The 17,354-nt window shown below is 44.6% G+C and overlaps 1 protein-coding gene across 2 annotated transcripts in view; it reads right to left on the reverse strand.

The window, feature by feature from the left end:
- The window catches only part of AK5 (adenylate kinase 5), a 176,572-nt gene that overhangs the window by 62,204 nt on the left and 97,014 nt on the right, over positions 1-17,354 (reverse strand). For both annotated transcript variants that reach the window (XM_036443709.2, XM_036443708.2), the window contains exons 7-8: positions 15,976-16,066; positions 7,342-7,418 (exon numbers count right to left, since the gene is read on the reverse strand). In XM_036443709.2, coding sequence (XP_036299602.1) covers positions 7,342-7,418; positions 15,976-16,066 — 168 coding nt within the window. The remainder of the gene's footprint in view (positions 1-7,341; positions 7,419-15,975; positions 16,067-17,354) is intronic.

Consider the following 17,354-nt stretch of genomic DNA (forward strand, 5'->3'; position numbering starts at 1 on the left):
GAAATCTTCCTCTCTCCTGTATGTTCTCCTTCTCTCTAGTGAGTGGATCCTTCCTATGATTTTTTAAACTGTAGTATCTTCCATTGCAAACAAAGAAAAAACAAGGGAAGATAACCTCCCCCAGCAGCCCTCTGTAAGATCCACAATTTCCTCCATATTTCTATATACAATGCCCATTTTCCAGTCCCTCCTCCTCATATCATCAATATTTGACACTCTCTGCTCAGTGAAATACAGTTTTCTTTGTTTTTTGGGACCCCCACATTTTACTGATTTCCCTCCTCTCTGTCAGCTTCTTCCACATCATTCTTGCTGCCTCATCTTCCTCCACACAGCCTTTAGGTTTCCTCAGTGCTCAGCTATGGACCCTCTTCTCAATTTTCTTCTCTTTATCCAAGGACTGTATCTTCACTTACAGCTTCAGCTTCTACTGTATTCAGCAGCTCACCAACAACTAGATCTTTCCTCTAAGCACCAGACCGGTATGTTTAACTGTTCACTTGAATTCTCCATTTGGATGGGTTAAGGCCCATGGAATTCAGCATGTCTAAAATCAAACCTGTGGTCTTCCCTTATGGAATGGGTGTTTCCTTACTGTTTTTTTCTCAGTGAATGCCACTGCCATCCACCCAGCTGGACAAGTTAAAAACTTAGGCATCATCTTCAACAGCTCACTTTCCCTTGGCTCTCGTATCCATTCCAACATGAAGTCCTGCTGATTTTGCCTTGCAAGTCCCTCTCAGATACATCCTTTTCGGTTCATCTCCTCCACCACTGCTCTGCTGCAATGCAGCATCCACAATCTTTTGTCTGGGCCACTGCACCTTCCCACTGGACTCCCTAGATGTATTCCTGTCCCCCTCCAAAGTGCTGTGCACATTGAAGCCATACATTAAAAAAACACACACACACACAAAACTACCACAAATAAAATGTGGTAGTCTTGCCTCCCTTCTCCAAAACATAACTCTTCAAGGCTTCCCACTGCTCTTAGGATAAACATCTAACTGAGTCTACAAAGACCTAATCTCCAGGCTCCTTTCACACCACCTCCCCTTACGGAGCACTCCAACTGCACTGGCCTTTCAGATGTCAGGCTTCTTCCTGCTTCTACACGCTATTTCCTTTTTCCAACCACTCCATTTGACCCCCAATACTTTCTTGTTATCTCACTTTGTTGCATATCCCTGGTTACCTCTTACTCACCACACCTACACATTGCACTAAGTACTTTCCCCCAAGCCCTGAACACAGTCTTAATTACATATGTATTTATGTGATTATTTTATTATTATCTATTTCTACTGTAAGCTCCAGGAGAGTAGGAACTGTGCCTTCTTTTGCTTACATTATATTCCTGGTACCTTATATAGAGCCTGGCACATCAAATATTCTCAATATCAGTTGAATGGATAAGCACATTAATAAAGTTGAAGGCAAGGGCATAAATGAAGCAATGGTGTAGGGAGAGAAGAGGGCCTATGATGAAACTTGGTGAACACACATTTTAAGGGGAAAGCAGGAAAAGAAAAAACATGTTGAAGGGAGGAGAAGAATCAAGAGTTTTGGGAAAGCATAAAGTGCCTCCAGTGTCCTGGGTGCAGACATTGTAAGAACTGAGAGCTACCCTCCTGATGTGACAGTAACGAGATGATTTTTAATGGTCTCTTCAGGGAACAGCAGGCAGAAGCTGGTTTATTAGGCAAAATGGGAGGCGAGAACACAGAATCATGGGAGCTGGCTTTTCTTTCCCCAATTTGGGGTTGTAGGAAAGTGAGAGAAAAAGAGCCCCTCATTTGACATTCCTGTGACACTTGGCACTGTTCATGGCTTTTTCTTTCTTCCAAGTGGAGTTGATGGGGTGGCAGACAGAAAAGAAAGATACTTGAGGATGAGAGGTTTGAGAGAGAAAGCAAGGCACATTAATAAAGCAAGGTCCCAGGAGAGATGAGAAATGAGATTAAGGATGTGGGTGGACATGAGCCTGGAGATACTGTCGTTAGGGGCACATACATTAAGGATTGTATGTCTTTTGGGGGTACTGATCCCCTTATCCTTATGTAATGTCTCTTACTCTGGAGTCTGCTCTGTCTAAAATTAATATAGTTACTCCTGCTGTCTTTTGATGAGTGTTAGCATGGTATATCTTTCTCTGGCCCTTTATGCTAATAACAGAACATTCCTAATTCCTCCCTACTGTCCCTTGCAGAATAGCTGTAATTCATTCCGCTTATACTTAAGCACATGCCATCAAATATATTGTTGCTACGACTGTTTTGAACAAACTGCTGTCTGTTAGAGCAATTAAGAATAAGAAAAATAAAAGATTTTTTTTTTCCTACTTTCACTTATACATTCTCTGGTACTTTTCCTTTCTTTGTCTGAATTCTGGCCGGTATCCTTTTCCTTCTCTCTAAATGATTTCTTTAAACATTTCTTACAAGGCAACAAATTTTTGTCTGAGAAAGCATTTATTTCTCCTTCTCTAAAGAAAAGCAATTTCCCCCCTCTGGCTTCTTTTCTTTGACATACTGCAGTTTGAATATGATATGTCTAGGTGTAATTTAAAAAAAAAAATGTTTATCCTGCTTAGTGTTCTTTCAGCTTCCTGTATCTGTGAGTTGGTATTTGCCATTAATTTTGGGGAAATTCTCAGTTATTATGACTTGAAATATTTCTTCTCTTCCTTTCTTTCTTCCCCTTACAGTAATCCCATTACAGGTATATTACACCTTTTGTCATTGCCCCACATTTCTTGAATACAGTTCTTTTTTTTCTCCCAGGCTTTTTTTCTCTTTGCCTTTCAGTTCTGTAAGTTTCTATTGTCATATCTGCATGCTCAGAGGTTCTTTCCTCAGCCATTTCCAATCCATTCATGAGCCTATCAAAGGCATTCTTCACTTCTGTTAGTGTTTTTCATCCTTAGCATTTCTTGATACTTTTTAGAATTTCCATTTCTCTGCTTACATTATCCATCTGTTCTTGTATATTGTCTACTTTTTCCATCTAAGCCCTTAGCATATTAACCAAAGTTTATTAAAAACAAAGCAAAACTCTTTTTCTGATAAGTTGAATATCTGGCTGTTGTTCTGATGCTGGTTCAGTCTCCTCAGACTGTGCGTTCACGTCTGAATATATCTTGTAATTTTTTGTTGGAAGCTGGACATGATGCACTAGGGCAGTGGTTGGCAAACTCATGAGTCAACAGAGCCAAATATCAGCAGTACAACGATTGAAATTTCTTTTGAGCCGAACCCGGTTTGGCTTAGTGGTAGAGCGTCGGTCTGCGGACTGAAAGGTCCCGGGTTCGATTCCGGTCAAGGGCATGTACATTGGTTGCGGGCACATCCCCGGTGGGGGGTGTACAAGAGGCAGCTGGTCGATATTTCTCTCTCATCGAACGTTTCTAGCTCTCTTTCTCTCTCCCTTCCTCTCTGTAAAAAATCAATAAAATATGTTTAAAAAGAAAAGAAAAAGAAATTTCTTTTGAGAGCCAAATTTTTTAAACTTAAACCTCTTCCAACGCCATTTCTTCAAAATAGACTTGTCCAGGCCATGGTATTTTGTGGAAGAGACACACTCAAGGGGCCAAAGAGCCGCATGTGGCTCACTAGCCACAGTTTGCGACCACGGCGCTAGGTAAAAGGCACAGCAGTAAATAAAGGGTTAGTCGTGTGGTGGGAAGTTGGGGGGAGGATGGCAAGTGCTCTATGAAGGGCATGCAGTCCTGAGATTAGGTCTCAGGCCCCTGGTGAGCCTGTGTCCCTAGGCTGCACACCTCCCCACTGCTTCTTAGTTTCTCCCCATGAGGCGGGGCAGAATGGCTGGAGGTGGAGGGAGTTGGTATTGCCTTTCTCCAAGGCGGTTAGGCTCCGATGAAGCCCCAGCAGCTGAGGTCTCCTGAGAGCAGCCCTTGTTAGGAAGGACAGAGTGCTCTGGGTATTTTGAAAAAGGCTCCTTCCACCCTCCCACAGCCGGAAGCACAAGGAGATTTCTCTCGGACACTTACTGTGGGGACCTGGTCAAGTTCCTGGAGGTGGAGCTCACAGGAGTGTGGGGGGCCTCTCTGCCTGGGCCTCCTAGAGTTTTCAACTCTCAGACCTGCCCACAGGAGCCTCCGGCAGTTCGTCAGTGACGGCTGGGCTTCCAGGGCACTGGTTCCTGCGGAGATCCTTGTCTGTGGGTTTCTGCTCCCAGGGGTGTGATTCTCTGGGTTTTGGTGTAGTGGTTTGCCTAGTGGCCTCACTTCTCTAGCAGACCTGAGAATTGTGGATTTTTCAGTTTGTTCAGCTTTTTACTTGTTGTTAGGGCAGAGTGGTGACTTCTAAGCACCTAGGTGCCGATGGAATCCAGGAGTGTTCAGACAATTACCATTCATCCAGCTGAAGCTACGGAGGCCTCTGCCACCCAGAGAAAGGCACCCATTCCTGAAAAGTTCAGTCTAAGTCGAGTTTGGAGCAAGACAAAAAAAGGGTGTTCACACTTTTGGGCTATTTGTTCTGAATGAGGTAACCTGCATTCCCTACTTTCCTCAACAGTAATTCTCGGTGGAGTCATCACTATCATTTTCTAGAAGAGGAAACCCAGGCTCAAAAGTGTTAGTGAGTTATCAGAAAAATCCCATATTAAGTAGAAGAACTAGAAATCATTTTATCAGCTTTTAAAGTAATGGACATTTACTGAACACTTGCTGTGTGGCAGCATTTTAGATACTCAGAGCAGAACATAGTCCTTGCAATACAGGAGAATAGACAACGCAGGGTTTTGTGGGCCCCCTGAGGAGGACAAGAGAAGAGCTCCCCAAGGGGAAGCCTGGTCCTGAAGAAGCAGGAGCCGGGGTTATCTGGGGCAGAGGCGATGGAGGAAAGGGACTGTGCAAAGTACAGCCCATGTGGGGGAACTGTAAAAGGCTTGGTGTGGCCAGAGCGTTCAGTCTGTTTTGAAGATTAGCAAGGGATGAGTTGGGGGACAGATGTAGGTGGTCAGATTCTAATCTGAAGATTCCGATGCATGTGGTCAGAGGTTTTATTTTCATTCTGACCTTAATGAGAAGTCCAGAGGGTTTTAAGCAGTAGAATGCTACCATGACTGGCTTTGCTTTTCAGAAAGATGAATATGATGGGCAAGGAGCCTAGGAGGGGACAGTGGTTAGGACACTGACTCAGGGTCCCATGGAAAAAGGCTGAGGGTGTGAACCAGGCGGGGGGCCCTGAAGAGATGAGGAGCAGTTCTTGCACAAAACTGGCCGGCTTCTGACCAAACTGACGTAGGGAGACAGAGAAAGGAAGAAGGTGAGGAGGACGTCCTGGTTTCTGGCGTGGGCAGCTGGGGGATTGGTGGTATCACTCACAGAAATAGGGAAAATAGAAGGAAGAAGATATTTTGTGGGGGAAGATGGTGAGTTTGTTTTTGGATGTGTTGATTTTGAGATGCACATGTGAAATCCAACCGTTGCTGTTTAGCAGGCAGACATATCCGAAACCATGGCTATGACTGTGCTTCTCAAAACAGAACGTGTGCAACGAGGCGTGAAGAGGCTGGAGCACCCACCTTGACATAATGAACTGACAGAAAGGAGTCCAGTGAGGAAACCAAGAATGAACGAGAGCACATATGAGGAGCACCAAAAGAGCAATACACTGGGGGCAAGAGTTTTGTGGCCCAGGCTGGCTCAGTGCTCACGGAATGGATCTCTCTCTTCCTGGACACTGAGTAAGCTCTGTTTTCCAGCTTTCTTGCGTGTAGGGAGATGGGAATGTCAAACGGATGAGAAGAGGTAATGTACAATTAAGAGCAGGTCAGTTTTCCTCATGCTCTTTTCCTTCCCATCCATATTCCCTTTGGAAGTCACAAGTAAAAAAAACCTTTTTGATCCAGTTGAGTGTCGACCTGTGAACCAGGTCATGGTTTGATTCCAGTCAGGGCACATGCCCAGTAGGGGGCATGCAGGAGGGGCCATTATTGATGTTTCTATCTCTCTCTCCCTCTTCCTTCCTCTCTGAAATCAATATAAAAATATATATTTAAAAAACATTCCAACATTAACATTTCTTTCAGACTTTCCTGTTATCTCTAGTTTTTGGGGTATGAAGTCTTTCATTTGTTGAACCAGCTGGATTTCTTGTTATGGTTTTTTCTTTGTGCTGCCTGTAATTTTGGATTGTGAACTTGTCTTCAATAGTGGTTGTCTGGTGTGTGCCTCTGCTGAGATCTTAAGGGTTACCAACTGAAAAGTTTCCAAAAATATATCAGTGAATGGGTAGCATTTGAAACTAAGAAAGGAGGCAGGGAATGCACTCGAAGTTTATCTCCCCACAGTGAAACTTGTGAGCAAATCACTCTTTGCTTAATTTTCTTGTCTATGAACTAAAGGTAATGAGTCCTGATTCCCAAAGAGGTAGTGAGGAATTAGTGAGATAATCAAATGAAGAAACTTAGCACAGTGTTTAGTATGTATTAAGCGCCTAATAAATGCTAAAATATATAACAAGTATGCACCATTATGTGGCTCATCAATAACTTCTTGCTTTGTGATATAAGGAAAGGGAACTTAACATTTGTGAAAATAGCTTCTGCATATGTACGTGAAATGTGTAGCCAGCCATTAAGAATGAATGGTGGCCAGCCTCACCTGCTTTATTGGAGACATACGTGTATTAGTTGAAGATGGGAAGAAATCCCAGACCATGTCCACCTGGCGCTCAGCCATTGCAGAGGAGCATTGGCAAGAGGTGGGAGGGATTTTTGGACATTACCCTTTTTTTTTTTTTTTTTTTTTAAAAAGCAAGGCCTGATGAGAGGATTGGATCACCTGCAAACTATTTTGGAAGATTAGAATATAGCAGTAGGGAAAGTTCTTCTGCCAAGAAGAAAATGACCCAGATAAATTTCTTTGCTTTTATTGCAATAGAAAACATATTTAACTCCCTGGCTGAGTTGTCCTGGGCCATCAGCCAGTTCCTTTCACAAAGTTAGGCGTAGAAAAGCAGATCCCCAAACCTGTAGCCAGTGCTTAATAAATATCTTTGGTTTATTATGGATTAAGTGATAGAGATACAGGCAAATTCTTGGGCAAGATAACTCTGGTAACCTCATTTCTATCGATTGCAACTTTTGACCACAAACTTTTTCTTAATTTATTGCCATTTTATAACTGTGGATAAGGACGAGCTAAAGGACCGAATTAATGAGTGAAAGCTGTAGGCTACTACGATTTATTACGGGATATATGCTACTGTAAACATTTCTCAACGTGATTTGTAATTCTAATTTTCACGAAACATTAACAAAGGCTAAAATTAAAGCTACTTAAACAGCGAAATGTGTCTAGATTTTAATTACCTGGTCTTCATAATCAGATCCTGTGTCAGCGATCTCTCCAGAGTCCAACATCATCGAAGAATCAAGGTCACCTGAACCTAAGATTAGAAAAGAGAAGATGACCTAAGGAAGCTGTCCATGTACATTTCAAGCGCAAAAAATCTTCCACTAGGATTCCATATTGTCCTCCCGATTACATTAAACTTACAAACATGTCTAGACTCTTCCCACCTGCCAGGCACTGTTTGGCCTGCAGACAGAAAATGCAGACGCTGTGGACACTGTCTCCACCCTTAAGAAGAAGACAAACTTGTGGAGATGGATTTGTCGATAGCAAGGTTCACGAACCAAAAAGAGAGGGCTAAGTCCACCTGTAGTGGAGGTGCTGGTGGAGGTGGGATCCTTCATGAGGAACGAATCTATGAGCCTGAACTGTGCCAGTGAATAGGGTTGTCCCAGAGGAAAGCAGTTTAGGGGTGTGGAATAGACACTGAGGTGGAGGGAACATGAGCCAAGTCCAGCGTGGGAGAAGAGCAAGGGTTCCCAGGAATAAGATATGTTGAATTTGCTCGGTCCATGAGAACCTGAGTTTTCCCTTCAGCCTTTGCATCCCCCATGTCCCTGAAGGTGAGAAAAATCAGGTCAACTTAGTGTATTAATAGGATCTTCTCTCCCTGGGTCCACAGGTTACACTGAATTGCCTACCCAAAAGCCCCCAAAGGCTCATAATGGGGCTCCTGGAGCACAACTGATTCATCATTCTCTTCCAGCGACTCTCTCCTGCTACGAAACACAGGGGTGGGCAAAAGTAGGTCTACAGAGTCATACAAACCAGTAGATAACCAGTAATATAAGAATAAATGCATCCCTGAACCCCTGGTAAGCCTGCTTTTACCCATCCCTGTAGAAATCATTTAATTAACCAGAAAGATAGAAGTCAGAGCTGCCCATAAAACACTATGCATCCTGTAAGGAAACAAACGACTCCACATTTTGAAAATTTTAAACTTGGCCTTGCCAAATAATTCCTGGCCACAATATGCAATGAGTAATGTTGAATGAAGATCGATTTTTGATGAAAACATCTCAGGTGTGGACCTCTCCGGAGAGGCTGCTTTCACACTTTTTCTGTAAAGAGAATCTAGGTAGGTCCTCGCATAGTGTTTTTCTCAACTCTTCTCATCATTAGCCCTGCTGCTTACCAGACTAAGTACTAAGCACTCACGCTACTGTTTATTGTTTGTATCTTTAAAAAGTTTTTATGGTTAATGAAAATTTTCAAAAGGGATATAACTGACCCGTTGAACCATTTTGGAAAAGTAGCTAACTGCAGGGCTGCTACTGAGAGTCGCGTAGGTGTGTGGGGCACCATGGTAGGCCCTTGACAATTCCGTGGTTAATAAGGTGCTCACAAGGAGGGGTGTGGAAGACTATGTACCACACGCTATTAACAGAGTGAGACTAGAGAGGTGATACACAAAAATCTTATTATGCATATATAATTTTTAAAAGTGGCATTATAATATATACTTTTTATATTTTTGTGTGTCTGGTGTTTTTGTTCTCTCTCTTTTTTTGCTTTTGTATTTTTCAAATAAAATCCTACATAATAGCCGAAACCGGTTTGGCTCAGTGGTAGAGCGTCGGTCTGTGGACTGAAAGGTCCCAGGTTCGATTCCGGTCAAGGTACATTGGTTGCGGGCACATCCCCAGTAGGAGGTGTGCAAGAGGTAGCTGGTCGATGTTTTTCTCTCATGGACGTTCTAGCTTTCTATCTCTCTCCCTTCCTCTCTGTAAAAAAAAATCAATAAAATATATTTAAAAAAATCCTACATAATAAAAGCCTAATAATGCTAAGTGACTGGTCATCTGTTCAACCAATCAAAGTGTAATATGCTAATGATATGCTAAGGATGCTCAACTGCTTGCTCTAACATGCAATGATCATCAGGGGGCAGACGCTCTGATTAGTAGGTTAACTTGCTGAGGGGGTCCAGCTGATCAGGACTGAAGGAGATGGGCTGGACACTCCCTGGAGCCCTCCTGCAGTTCCTCCCCCCAGCTGGCCCCACCCCTAATGGGTTCCCATCGGGGCGGGCTGGCCAGACCCCACCCATTCACGGATTCATGCACTGGACCTCTAGTTTTGTATACGGTGTACCTTAGGGCCAAGATACCTGACTCTCTGAAGGCCCAGTTTACCAGTAAAGGTCAGTTTGCATGTATGTGTGTGAGGCAGGGAATATGTCAGAAGTGGAACGCCTTATTTTTCCATGATAAGAGCACAGACATTTCTGAACCAGTATTTCACAGACGTCCTCCTCCTCATTTTAGAAAAGAGAAACATGAGGTGCGGAGAAGTCAAATAATTTGGCCCAGGTCCTGCAGAAAGTGAGTGAGACAAGGACAGAAATCACAGTCCCCTCCTACATGTCCACTGACTCCAAATTTATTTTATTTTATATATTTTATTGATTTTTTACAGAGAGGAGCAGAGAAGGATAGAGAGCTAGAAATGTCAATGAGAGAGAAACATCGACCAGCTGCCTCTTGCACACCCCCTACCGGGGATGTGACGCAACCCATGTACATGCCCTTGACTGGAATCGAACCTGGGACCGACCCTTCAGTCCGCAGACCGACGCTCTACCACTGAGCCAAACCGGTTTCGGCCACTGACTCCAAATTTTAAGCAGGAGCCATCCCAATGGCTTTATCACTGATTTTTCCTTCCTGCATTCAGTAGGAGAGGACCTGGAGGACCTGCCGTCTCCTCTACATTCTGAGAAAATGAATGGCTGATGATGAGACGGGTCCCTGGGTGGCTGCAGAAAAGGAAGAATTGGAAGTAGAGTCGAGGAGTATCCCTCCAGCCGGTGACAACCAAGGGGCTGCTAGTGACAGCATCATTCAAAGTGATGGCGGTGTTATTTGGTTTTCACTACTTCCATAGTATGTCTATTATCCACCACTGCCTAGTGGAAGTGGAGATAGGCACTCAAACGACTTCCTCATCTCACATAGCTTATTTACAGCGATTCATAGGAAATGAGCAACATGATATGAACACAAAGGCTTATTAAACATGTAGCTGCTTTAGTTCCTGTGTCCTACTTACTTTATTTAATTAGAAACTGTTCTTTTGGTTGTTTTAAAAGAGCACAAAGGGAAGGGCTTGTACACAGCCCAGTTAGGAGATATTACACATTAATATCTGAAACTGGGACAAGATTATTAGAAAACTGTTTTCAGCGAGAGAGTGAAGAGATCTTTGTTTAAAAAAACAATTAACCCACAACCGGTGGAAGAGATTGTCTTTCCCAATAAAACGCTTTTGACAGAAGTTTTGTTGTATCATAAAGGGAAGGAATTTCTTGACACATTGTTGCTCTTGGCAACAGTACAGTACTAATATATTATAGAAGGCAACAGACAAAGGATGTCATTATCAGCTCAGATAATGACTGAATAGCTTTCATTTTCTTTTGTGTTGGTTGCTTGGTTTGCTGAAAATGAGACCTTTAATAATAGTCTAAGGTTTGACATACAAAATAGGGAGGTAAATGTGGCCATATGTACACATTTTTGCCTTCTTTCATTGGACAATTTAGCATATTAAACATCTTCAATGAATTCTCTTGTTATCCAAAGAAGAGAGCAAAATTAGGACATTTGAAAAAAGTGATAGTATGGCTTTCACTTCCCCCAATTTTGAACTTCTTGATTTCTTTTCATCTTTAAAAATATTTTTTCTATAGACACCAGAGAAAAATATGATCTGAATAAAAAGCCCACAGGGAGCACTCACTGTCACTAGTTTTACAATAGATGCAGAATGGTCTTTGGAAATATTATTTCCGGGTCGTCTCCTTAAATGTAATGTGAAGTTGATACAAATTGGCTTCAGCGGTAGCAGAAGGCTAACCGAACTGCTTTCTGGGATAATGCTACGGACGCTTTCCTCCCAGTGGATCTTCAATCTGAAGTTTCAGGAATGTCCTCCTCCCACTTTGAGTACCAAATAAAGAAACGCTCCCTCCAGGCAGGGCTGCTGGGCAGGGAAAGGTGGACAGAACTCCTCTAGCCCTTCACCTGCCCCTCTGAGGAAAGCGGCCGCTCCCGGTCCCGTCTCTCCCACTAAATTATAAGCAGCTTTGGGTAGGTCATATTTCCTCTCCGATTCTGAGAATGGTACTTAGAAATCCTACGCATTGGACGCATATATGCCAAAGGACTGAAAAGTGAATAAAAGGACACTGACATCTGACTTTTGCACATCTTGATCTTCATTTGCTCCAAAAACGTTAAAGCCCCCGTAAGTGTTGCAGAAATTACCCACCAGCCGGGTGGAGCAGCCAGCGCTAATTCCAACAAGCGTGCAAGGTGTTAGTCACAGTTTTTCATTTGAATTACTTAAGACCTTTTTTCTTTTTTGAAAAATATGTGGACAGTAGTTGGGATTAAAAGTGAGCTCTTCGAGGGATCTGGTGTGGGTAGATCATTCTGGGTGAGAAGGGAAGGGGCGGAAGGAGGGAGGAAGAGAGGGAGAGCAGAAGCAGACCTAGGGAAACGGGGAAGAGTTGTGTTTGTTAAGATGTGGTCTGTCCTTGGGACTCCTCAAATCCTCAGCAGGGGCACTAACATATCTATCTGTCTTTTCCATGTGACAGCCACAGGCTTTACACTCATAGCCCTTACTGTTCACAATTCTCTGAGGCCCAGAGGGACTGAGTGCTGGATCCCATGGCCCCACTAGAAGCATTAATGGAGGGCTGCGGGAGTGGGGACACTGCAGATGGGCTGGAGGGGTGCAGAGGTTCAGGGAATAGCATTCTATGGCATGGGGGTCACAAACGTACCCTCTGCTCTGGAGCCAATGAAAATGTAGGGGGGCTGTGAGTCGGCGTACTCAGCTGAGTGGCCCAGCGGAGGTGACCAGCAGGGAAAGGCCTTCTATGCCATCTCCTGTGAGATTCACACTGGGTATCTCACACACACACACATACACACACACATACACACACACACGCATGCACAGCCACACACACACACACACACACACTCACGCATGCACAGCCACACACACACACACACACACACACACACACACACACTGTCCTTTTGAAGCCTTTGCACTCTAAAAATAATGGAAATAGATTTTTTTTAAAAAACAAATAATCATAGTTCTAATTATATCATCACAATTATGATAAATACCCTGAAAAAAAAGTGCGGAGTACCACTCCAGGGCCTAATCTAGTCTGGGATGGGGCCTGAGCAAGCTTCCTGAAGCAATCACATTTGACCTGAGATACAAAGAAGGATCTGACCAGGTGATGGACGGGGCTAGGAGTTGGGAGAGTACAGGGATACATAGGCGGCCCGCCAGCTGCGAGTTTGACATGCTTGCCCAGGTGTTCCCAAGCAACTTGTGCAAATGGCCAGAGGCAGGAAGATACCCGAGGTCTCTGAGACCCTGCTGGAAGCTGGTGAGGGTGAGGGGAGAGGAGATGCTCAGAGGGAACAGGACCACGAGGGAAAGCCAAGGGTATTTCCCTATGCCAAGGGCACTGGTGCTCAGCCTGCAGGAAAGTCACTGCAAGTTTTACGTTGTTTCATTTTTTGTCAGGGAGGCAGGGGGATCAGAGATGCATTCTAGGAAGATTCCCATGGCAACAACAGTGTTCACGACAGACAGGAGAGGCCAGGGATGCGCAAGGAACGACACAGCCTTTGGTGAGTGCAGTGGAGACTGAGAACAAGACTGGACTTCCAAGGTGACCCTGAGGACAGAGGACCAGTGTGGCTGTGAGGTAGGAACATTCTTGCCCTGCTGTCTTGTACGAGGAAAACTGCATGATTTGACTTCTATGCGGAATAGAAAAAAGTCAAGCACACAGATGCCGAGCAGCATGATGGTGACTGGGAGCACGCTGGTGGGCTGAGTGGGGAGATGTTGGCTAACGTACCACATGCAATTAGGTAGGATGCATACGTCTACAGGTTTAATGTTCACATGATGCCTGTAGGCAATACTCTGAATACTGGAACTTTGTATTTATTTCAGGTGCCATTGATCACACAGAAAAATGATAACTATATGTCAACTACTGGACTGTAGCAATCATTTCCCATGCTGCATATCTTAAACATGTATAGTTTTTATTTTAAACGTTTAAAAAGGAATTGAAAGCCATTCCCACGGAAGTGATCTGAGAGCCGTGGGCAGCTGAGACTCTGCAGAGGATGCAGAGAGAAGGGAAGAGTAAAGGAACAAAACCCAGGGCTGGCAATTCACAGAGCAGAGGACACTGGTAAGGCCTGTCTAATTGGGTGAGTCATCGGCCTTCCTCAGCCTGGAGATTTTGCCTGCAAGTGCAGGTTCCTGTTTTCTCATCAAAGAGAGACGGATCTGGCAACCCTGGCCCTTTCCTTAACTAGAACAATAGCTCGGAGCTGCGAAATGGCTGCTTCCTGGAAGGTGGCATTGCTTATTTCTAGTTCCCACCGTCCCTCCCGGGCACACATCCCTCGCCGAGGGCTGACACAGACAGAACCGACTGCTGCGAAGGCTGGAGCAGAAACCCGCTCTCAGGACCTGGGAGTGGAAGGAACTCGTGGAAGTCGGAGCCGTGAGCACAAACACTCTCCGTGAGAAGCCGGAAGCATAGAGAGGAAAGAGGAGTCCCTTCACACCTCTGCAGAGGGTGGGCACTGTGCACAGGGGGCCTAAGGGAGGTGGGAGATTAAGGGCACAGCGCCTGTCCTCAGGCAGTTTACCCACTTAGCACAGAAGCCAGCCTGGCTGTGTTATTGCAGGATGAAGCCACATTGGAAAAATGCCGCCTGAAAGCCTCAAAAATGCTGGCAGTTCTAAGGAAGGGGCAGCCCAAATCGGCCCCTCTCCCCACTGTCTTAGCAAACTGAAGACAGCTGGTAGTTAGATATCCGTGGTTAGAGGTCAGATAAGCGTTCCAAGTAAGATATTAACCTAAAGAGCACCGGTGTCATGCATTCGTCAGAGCAGCAGCAGTCTGATGAGCTGACCTTACGTGCTTCTCAGTATTGCACCCTTCCCTGCAGTAGGCTGCCCTTTTGCAAACATCATTGGAAAAGTAGGCAGCTGAGTGAATCAGCTCTCTGTGCTCTGTGGGTCTACCGCCTGCCTTTTAGTCCGGCCTTTCTGTAAAGCTGCTCTGAGTGGGCTCTAAATATGGTTTAAAATGTGTAGTGTTTAGCCTTTTTCTCTGCAGCCTAGAACTTTTTTGGTCTCTACCCACTGAGGCCATAACTGAGGGAAAAAAAGATCAAGACTGGGCCAAAGATTTGAGGGTCATCGCATGGAATGGATACTTGAAGCCAAGATGGACACCACCTTGACTTAGAGAGTAAAGGAGAGGGAGAGAAGGTCAAGGACAGAACTGTGAGACCGGTCCACCATGGGGGTGTGATTGCTCTGCATGACCCTCCAACGGCTAACTTCTGGGTGAGAGTACTGGGAAGAGAAGGGGCAGGGCCACAGCAGGGATACGGGTCAGGGGGAGTGGCTGTCAGATCCGAGAGGAGGCTTCTCCTACCTCCTCCGAACCTCGGCAAAGGAGACAAGCGTATGGGTTAGGGAGTCCTGCAGGAATTGGAACTTTGAATTCTTGCACAAAGTATAGGCTAGATTAGATTTTTTTTTCAATTATAATAACACTAGAGGCCCAGTGCATGAAATGTGTGCACTGGCGGGGTCCCTAGGCCTGGCCAGAGATCAGGGCCAATCAGGTTCTCCACCTCCCCACCTCCTCCTTCCCTCGCCACCTGCACCCTGCCACCCACGCACTGCCACCCTGTGTTCCCTGCCTCCCTGCCTCTCTCCCTCCTCCTTTCCTTGCTACCCGTGTCCACTGTCACCCACCCCCGGTTCCTTATCCCAGCCTGGGGCCCAGCCCCAATTGAGTGATTGAAACCTGCTAGTCAGAGGGGGGAGGGGAGGGGACCGGGAGGTTGGCCGGAAGGCCTGGAGCAGGCAGTTGGGGTCTGCTGGCTGGAGGGAGGTGGCCAACCGCCACCGAGGCAGGCAGGCAGCAGGCCGATCAGGGCCTGCTGGCCAGGGGGAGGGACAGGGAAGGGACCCAGGAGGCTGGCTGCTGGCCCCGAGGAGGGAGCTGGCCCTCAGCACCCCCTTGGAAAGGGTTCACATCCACCGCCACCCAGCCCTGGTTCCCCGTTCCAGCCCCGGGGCCTGGCCCCGATTGGGTGATCAGGGCTTGCGGGTTGGGGGAAGGGAATGGGAGGTTGGCCAGCAGGCCCTATCGGCATTAAGGGTCTGCCCCCTGGTGGTCAGTATGCTTCATAGCAACCGGTTGTTCCGGTCATTCCATCGTAACAGTTGCTTAGGCTTTTATGGATATCGATAGGTCTTATGCTACATGGTGACTATCTACTAATTTGCATGTGTAATGACTGGAAAAAAGGCAAATAACAATAAGGGCTTTCATTTCTCTTTGTTTTGTACCTTGATTTTTAGACCAGAAAGTATAAAGCTCTGAGAACAGAGTCATCTTCAAAATCTCACAGAAGTGTGTTGAGCTCCAATCTTACTACAAAGCCCCAGACACCTGGACGGTGATCAGGACAGACTGTTGCTGGAAGTACACAGGGACTTACTTGCTGCAGCCTCTTTGTTCGGAAATAATTTGCTGTCCACCGCCATGCTGATGTCATAGAACACCTCATCCTCGTCTCGGTCGGCATCAAACTGGGGGAAACCAGGACAGACATATTAGGAACATAAGAACACACAAATTATTTCATTCAAGAGAAGAATGAGCATGCTCACACCGCTGTATCTCTGATGACGCAGGATGATGGAAATTACAGGCTCTTAGAGAGCTTTTTAGGTCAGACCTCATATCAAACAGAAAGGGAGTAAATTACCACTGCAGAATTAGGCAATAGTATGGTCAATTATGGTTAAAAATGTGTAGAATTTTATTAATTTATAAAGTAAGCTTTGGGGGAAAAAAGGAAAACTGAAATATGCCATGTGAATCTCTGGCTTTTAGTTCTTCTTCTTCTTTTTTTTTTAATTAAAAAAATTCAACTCTTACCATTTGCAAAGCATGGATGGAACTGGAGAACATTATGCTAAGTGAAATAAGCCAGTTGGAGAAAGATAAATATCACATGATCTCACTCATATGTGGAATATAATGAACAACATAAACTGATGAACTAAAATATATCTAGTGACATAGAAGCATCGAACAGACCATCCAACCTCAGGAAGAAGGCGGGGTGTGTGGGGGTGCAGTGTATGGGGGGGGAGGGTGTGTGAGAGAACAACCAAAGGACTTGCATGTACGCATATAAGCTTAACCCACAGACACAGTCAGTAGGGGGGGTGAGGGCATGTGCTGGGGCACAGGGTGGGAATGAACGGAAGAGGTCAGTGCAGGGGGCTGGGGGAAAGGATTCATATGTAATACTTTAAAAAATAAAGAATTAAAAAATAAAAATTAAACAAACAAAAGGAATTAGTAAGTACTTGATAATTTCATTGAATAAATGAATAAGTGAACAAATAAAAAATACTCATCAAAATATGTTGTTTTAAAGAATTAGGAGAAAAGATTTTTCTCAGGTATTGTCAAAAAAGAAAGAACCCCAAACTAAATTTTAGATACTATAGATACTATACAATAGATATAGTCTACAGACACTATAGTTGTAGATGTAGTAAAAATTACAGATTTAAATTTACAAAATTTTAAGGAAACATATGGTTATATAAGTCCTCTATTTTCCAAGCTGTATGCAGTGTTATTCTAAATATACTTTTACCACTTTAGTTTTTAAAAATAGCTTTCCTGAATTATAATCAATATACAATAGAATGCATATATTTAAAGTGCACACTTTTGACATCTGTATATGCCCAGAAAACCATAATAAAAATCAAAATAGCTAACATATTTATCACCTCCAAAGTTTTCTTGTGCCTCTTAGAAATCTCTTCCTTGTCCCTGACCAGGTAATCATTGATT

This window comes from Pipistrellus kuhlii, unplaced genomic scaffold (genome assembly GCF_014108245.1).
Source record: "Pipistrellus kuhlii isolate mPipKuh1 unplaced genomic scaffold, mPipKuh1.p scaffold_m20_p_2, whole genome shotgun sequence".
NCBI lineage: Eukaryota > Metazoa > Chordata > Mammalia > Chiroptera > Vespertilionidae > Pipistrellus > Pipistrellus kuhlii.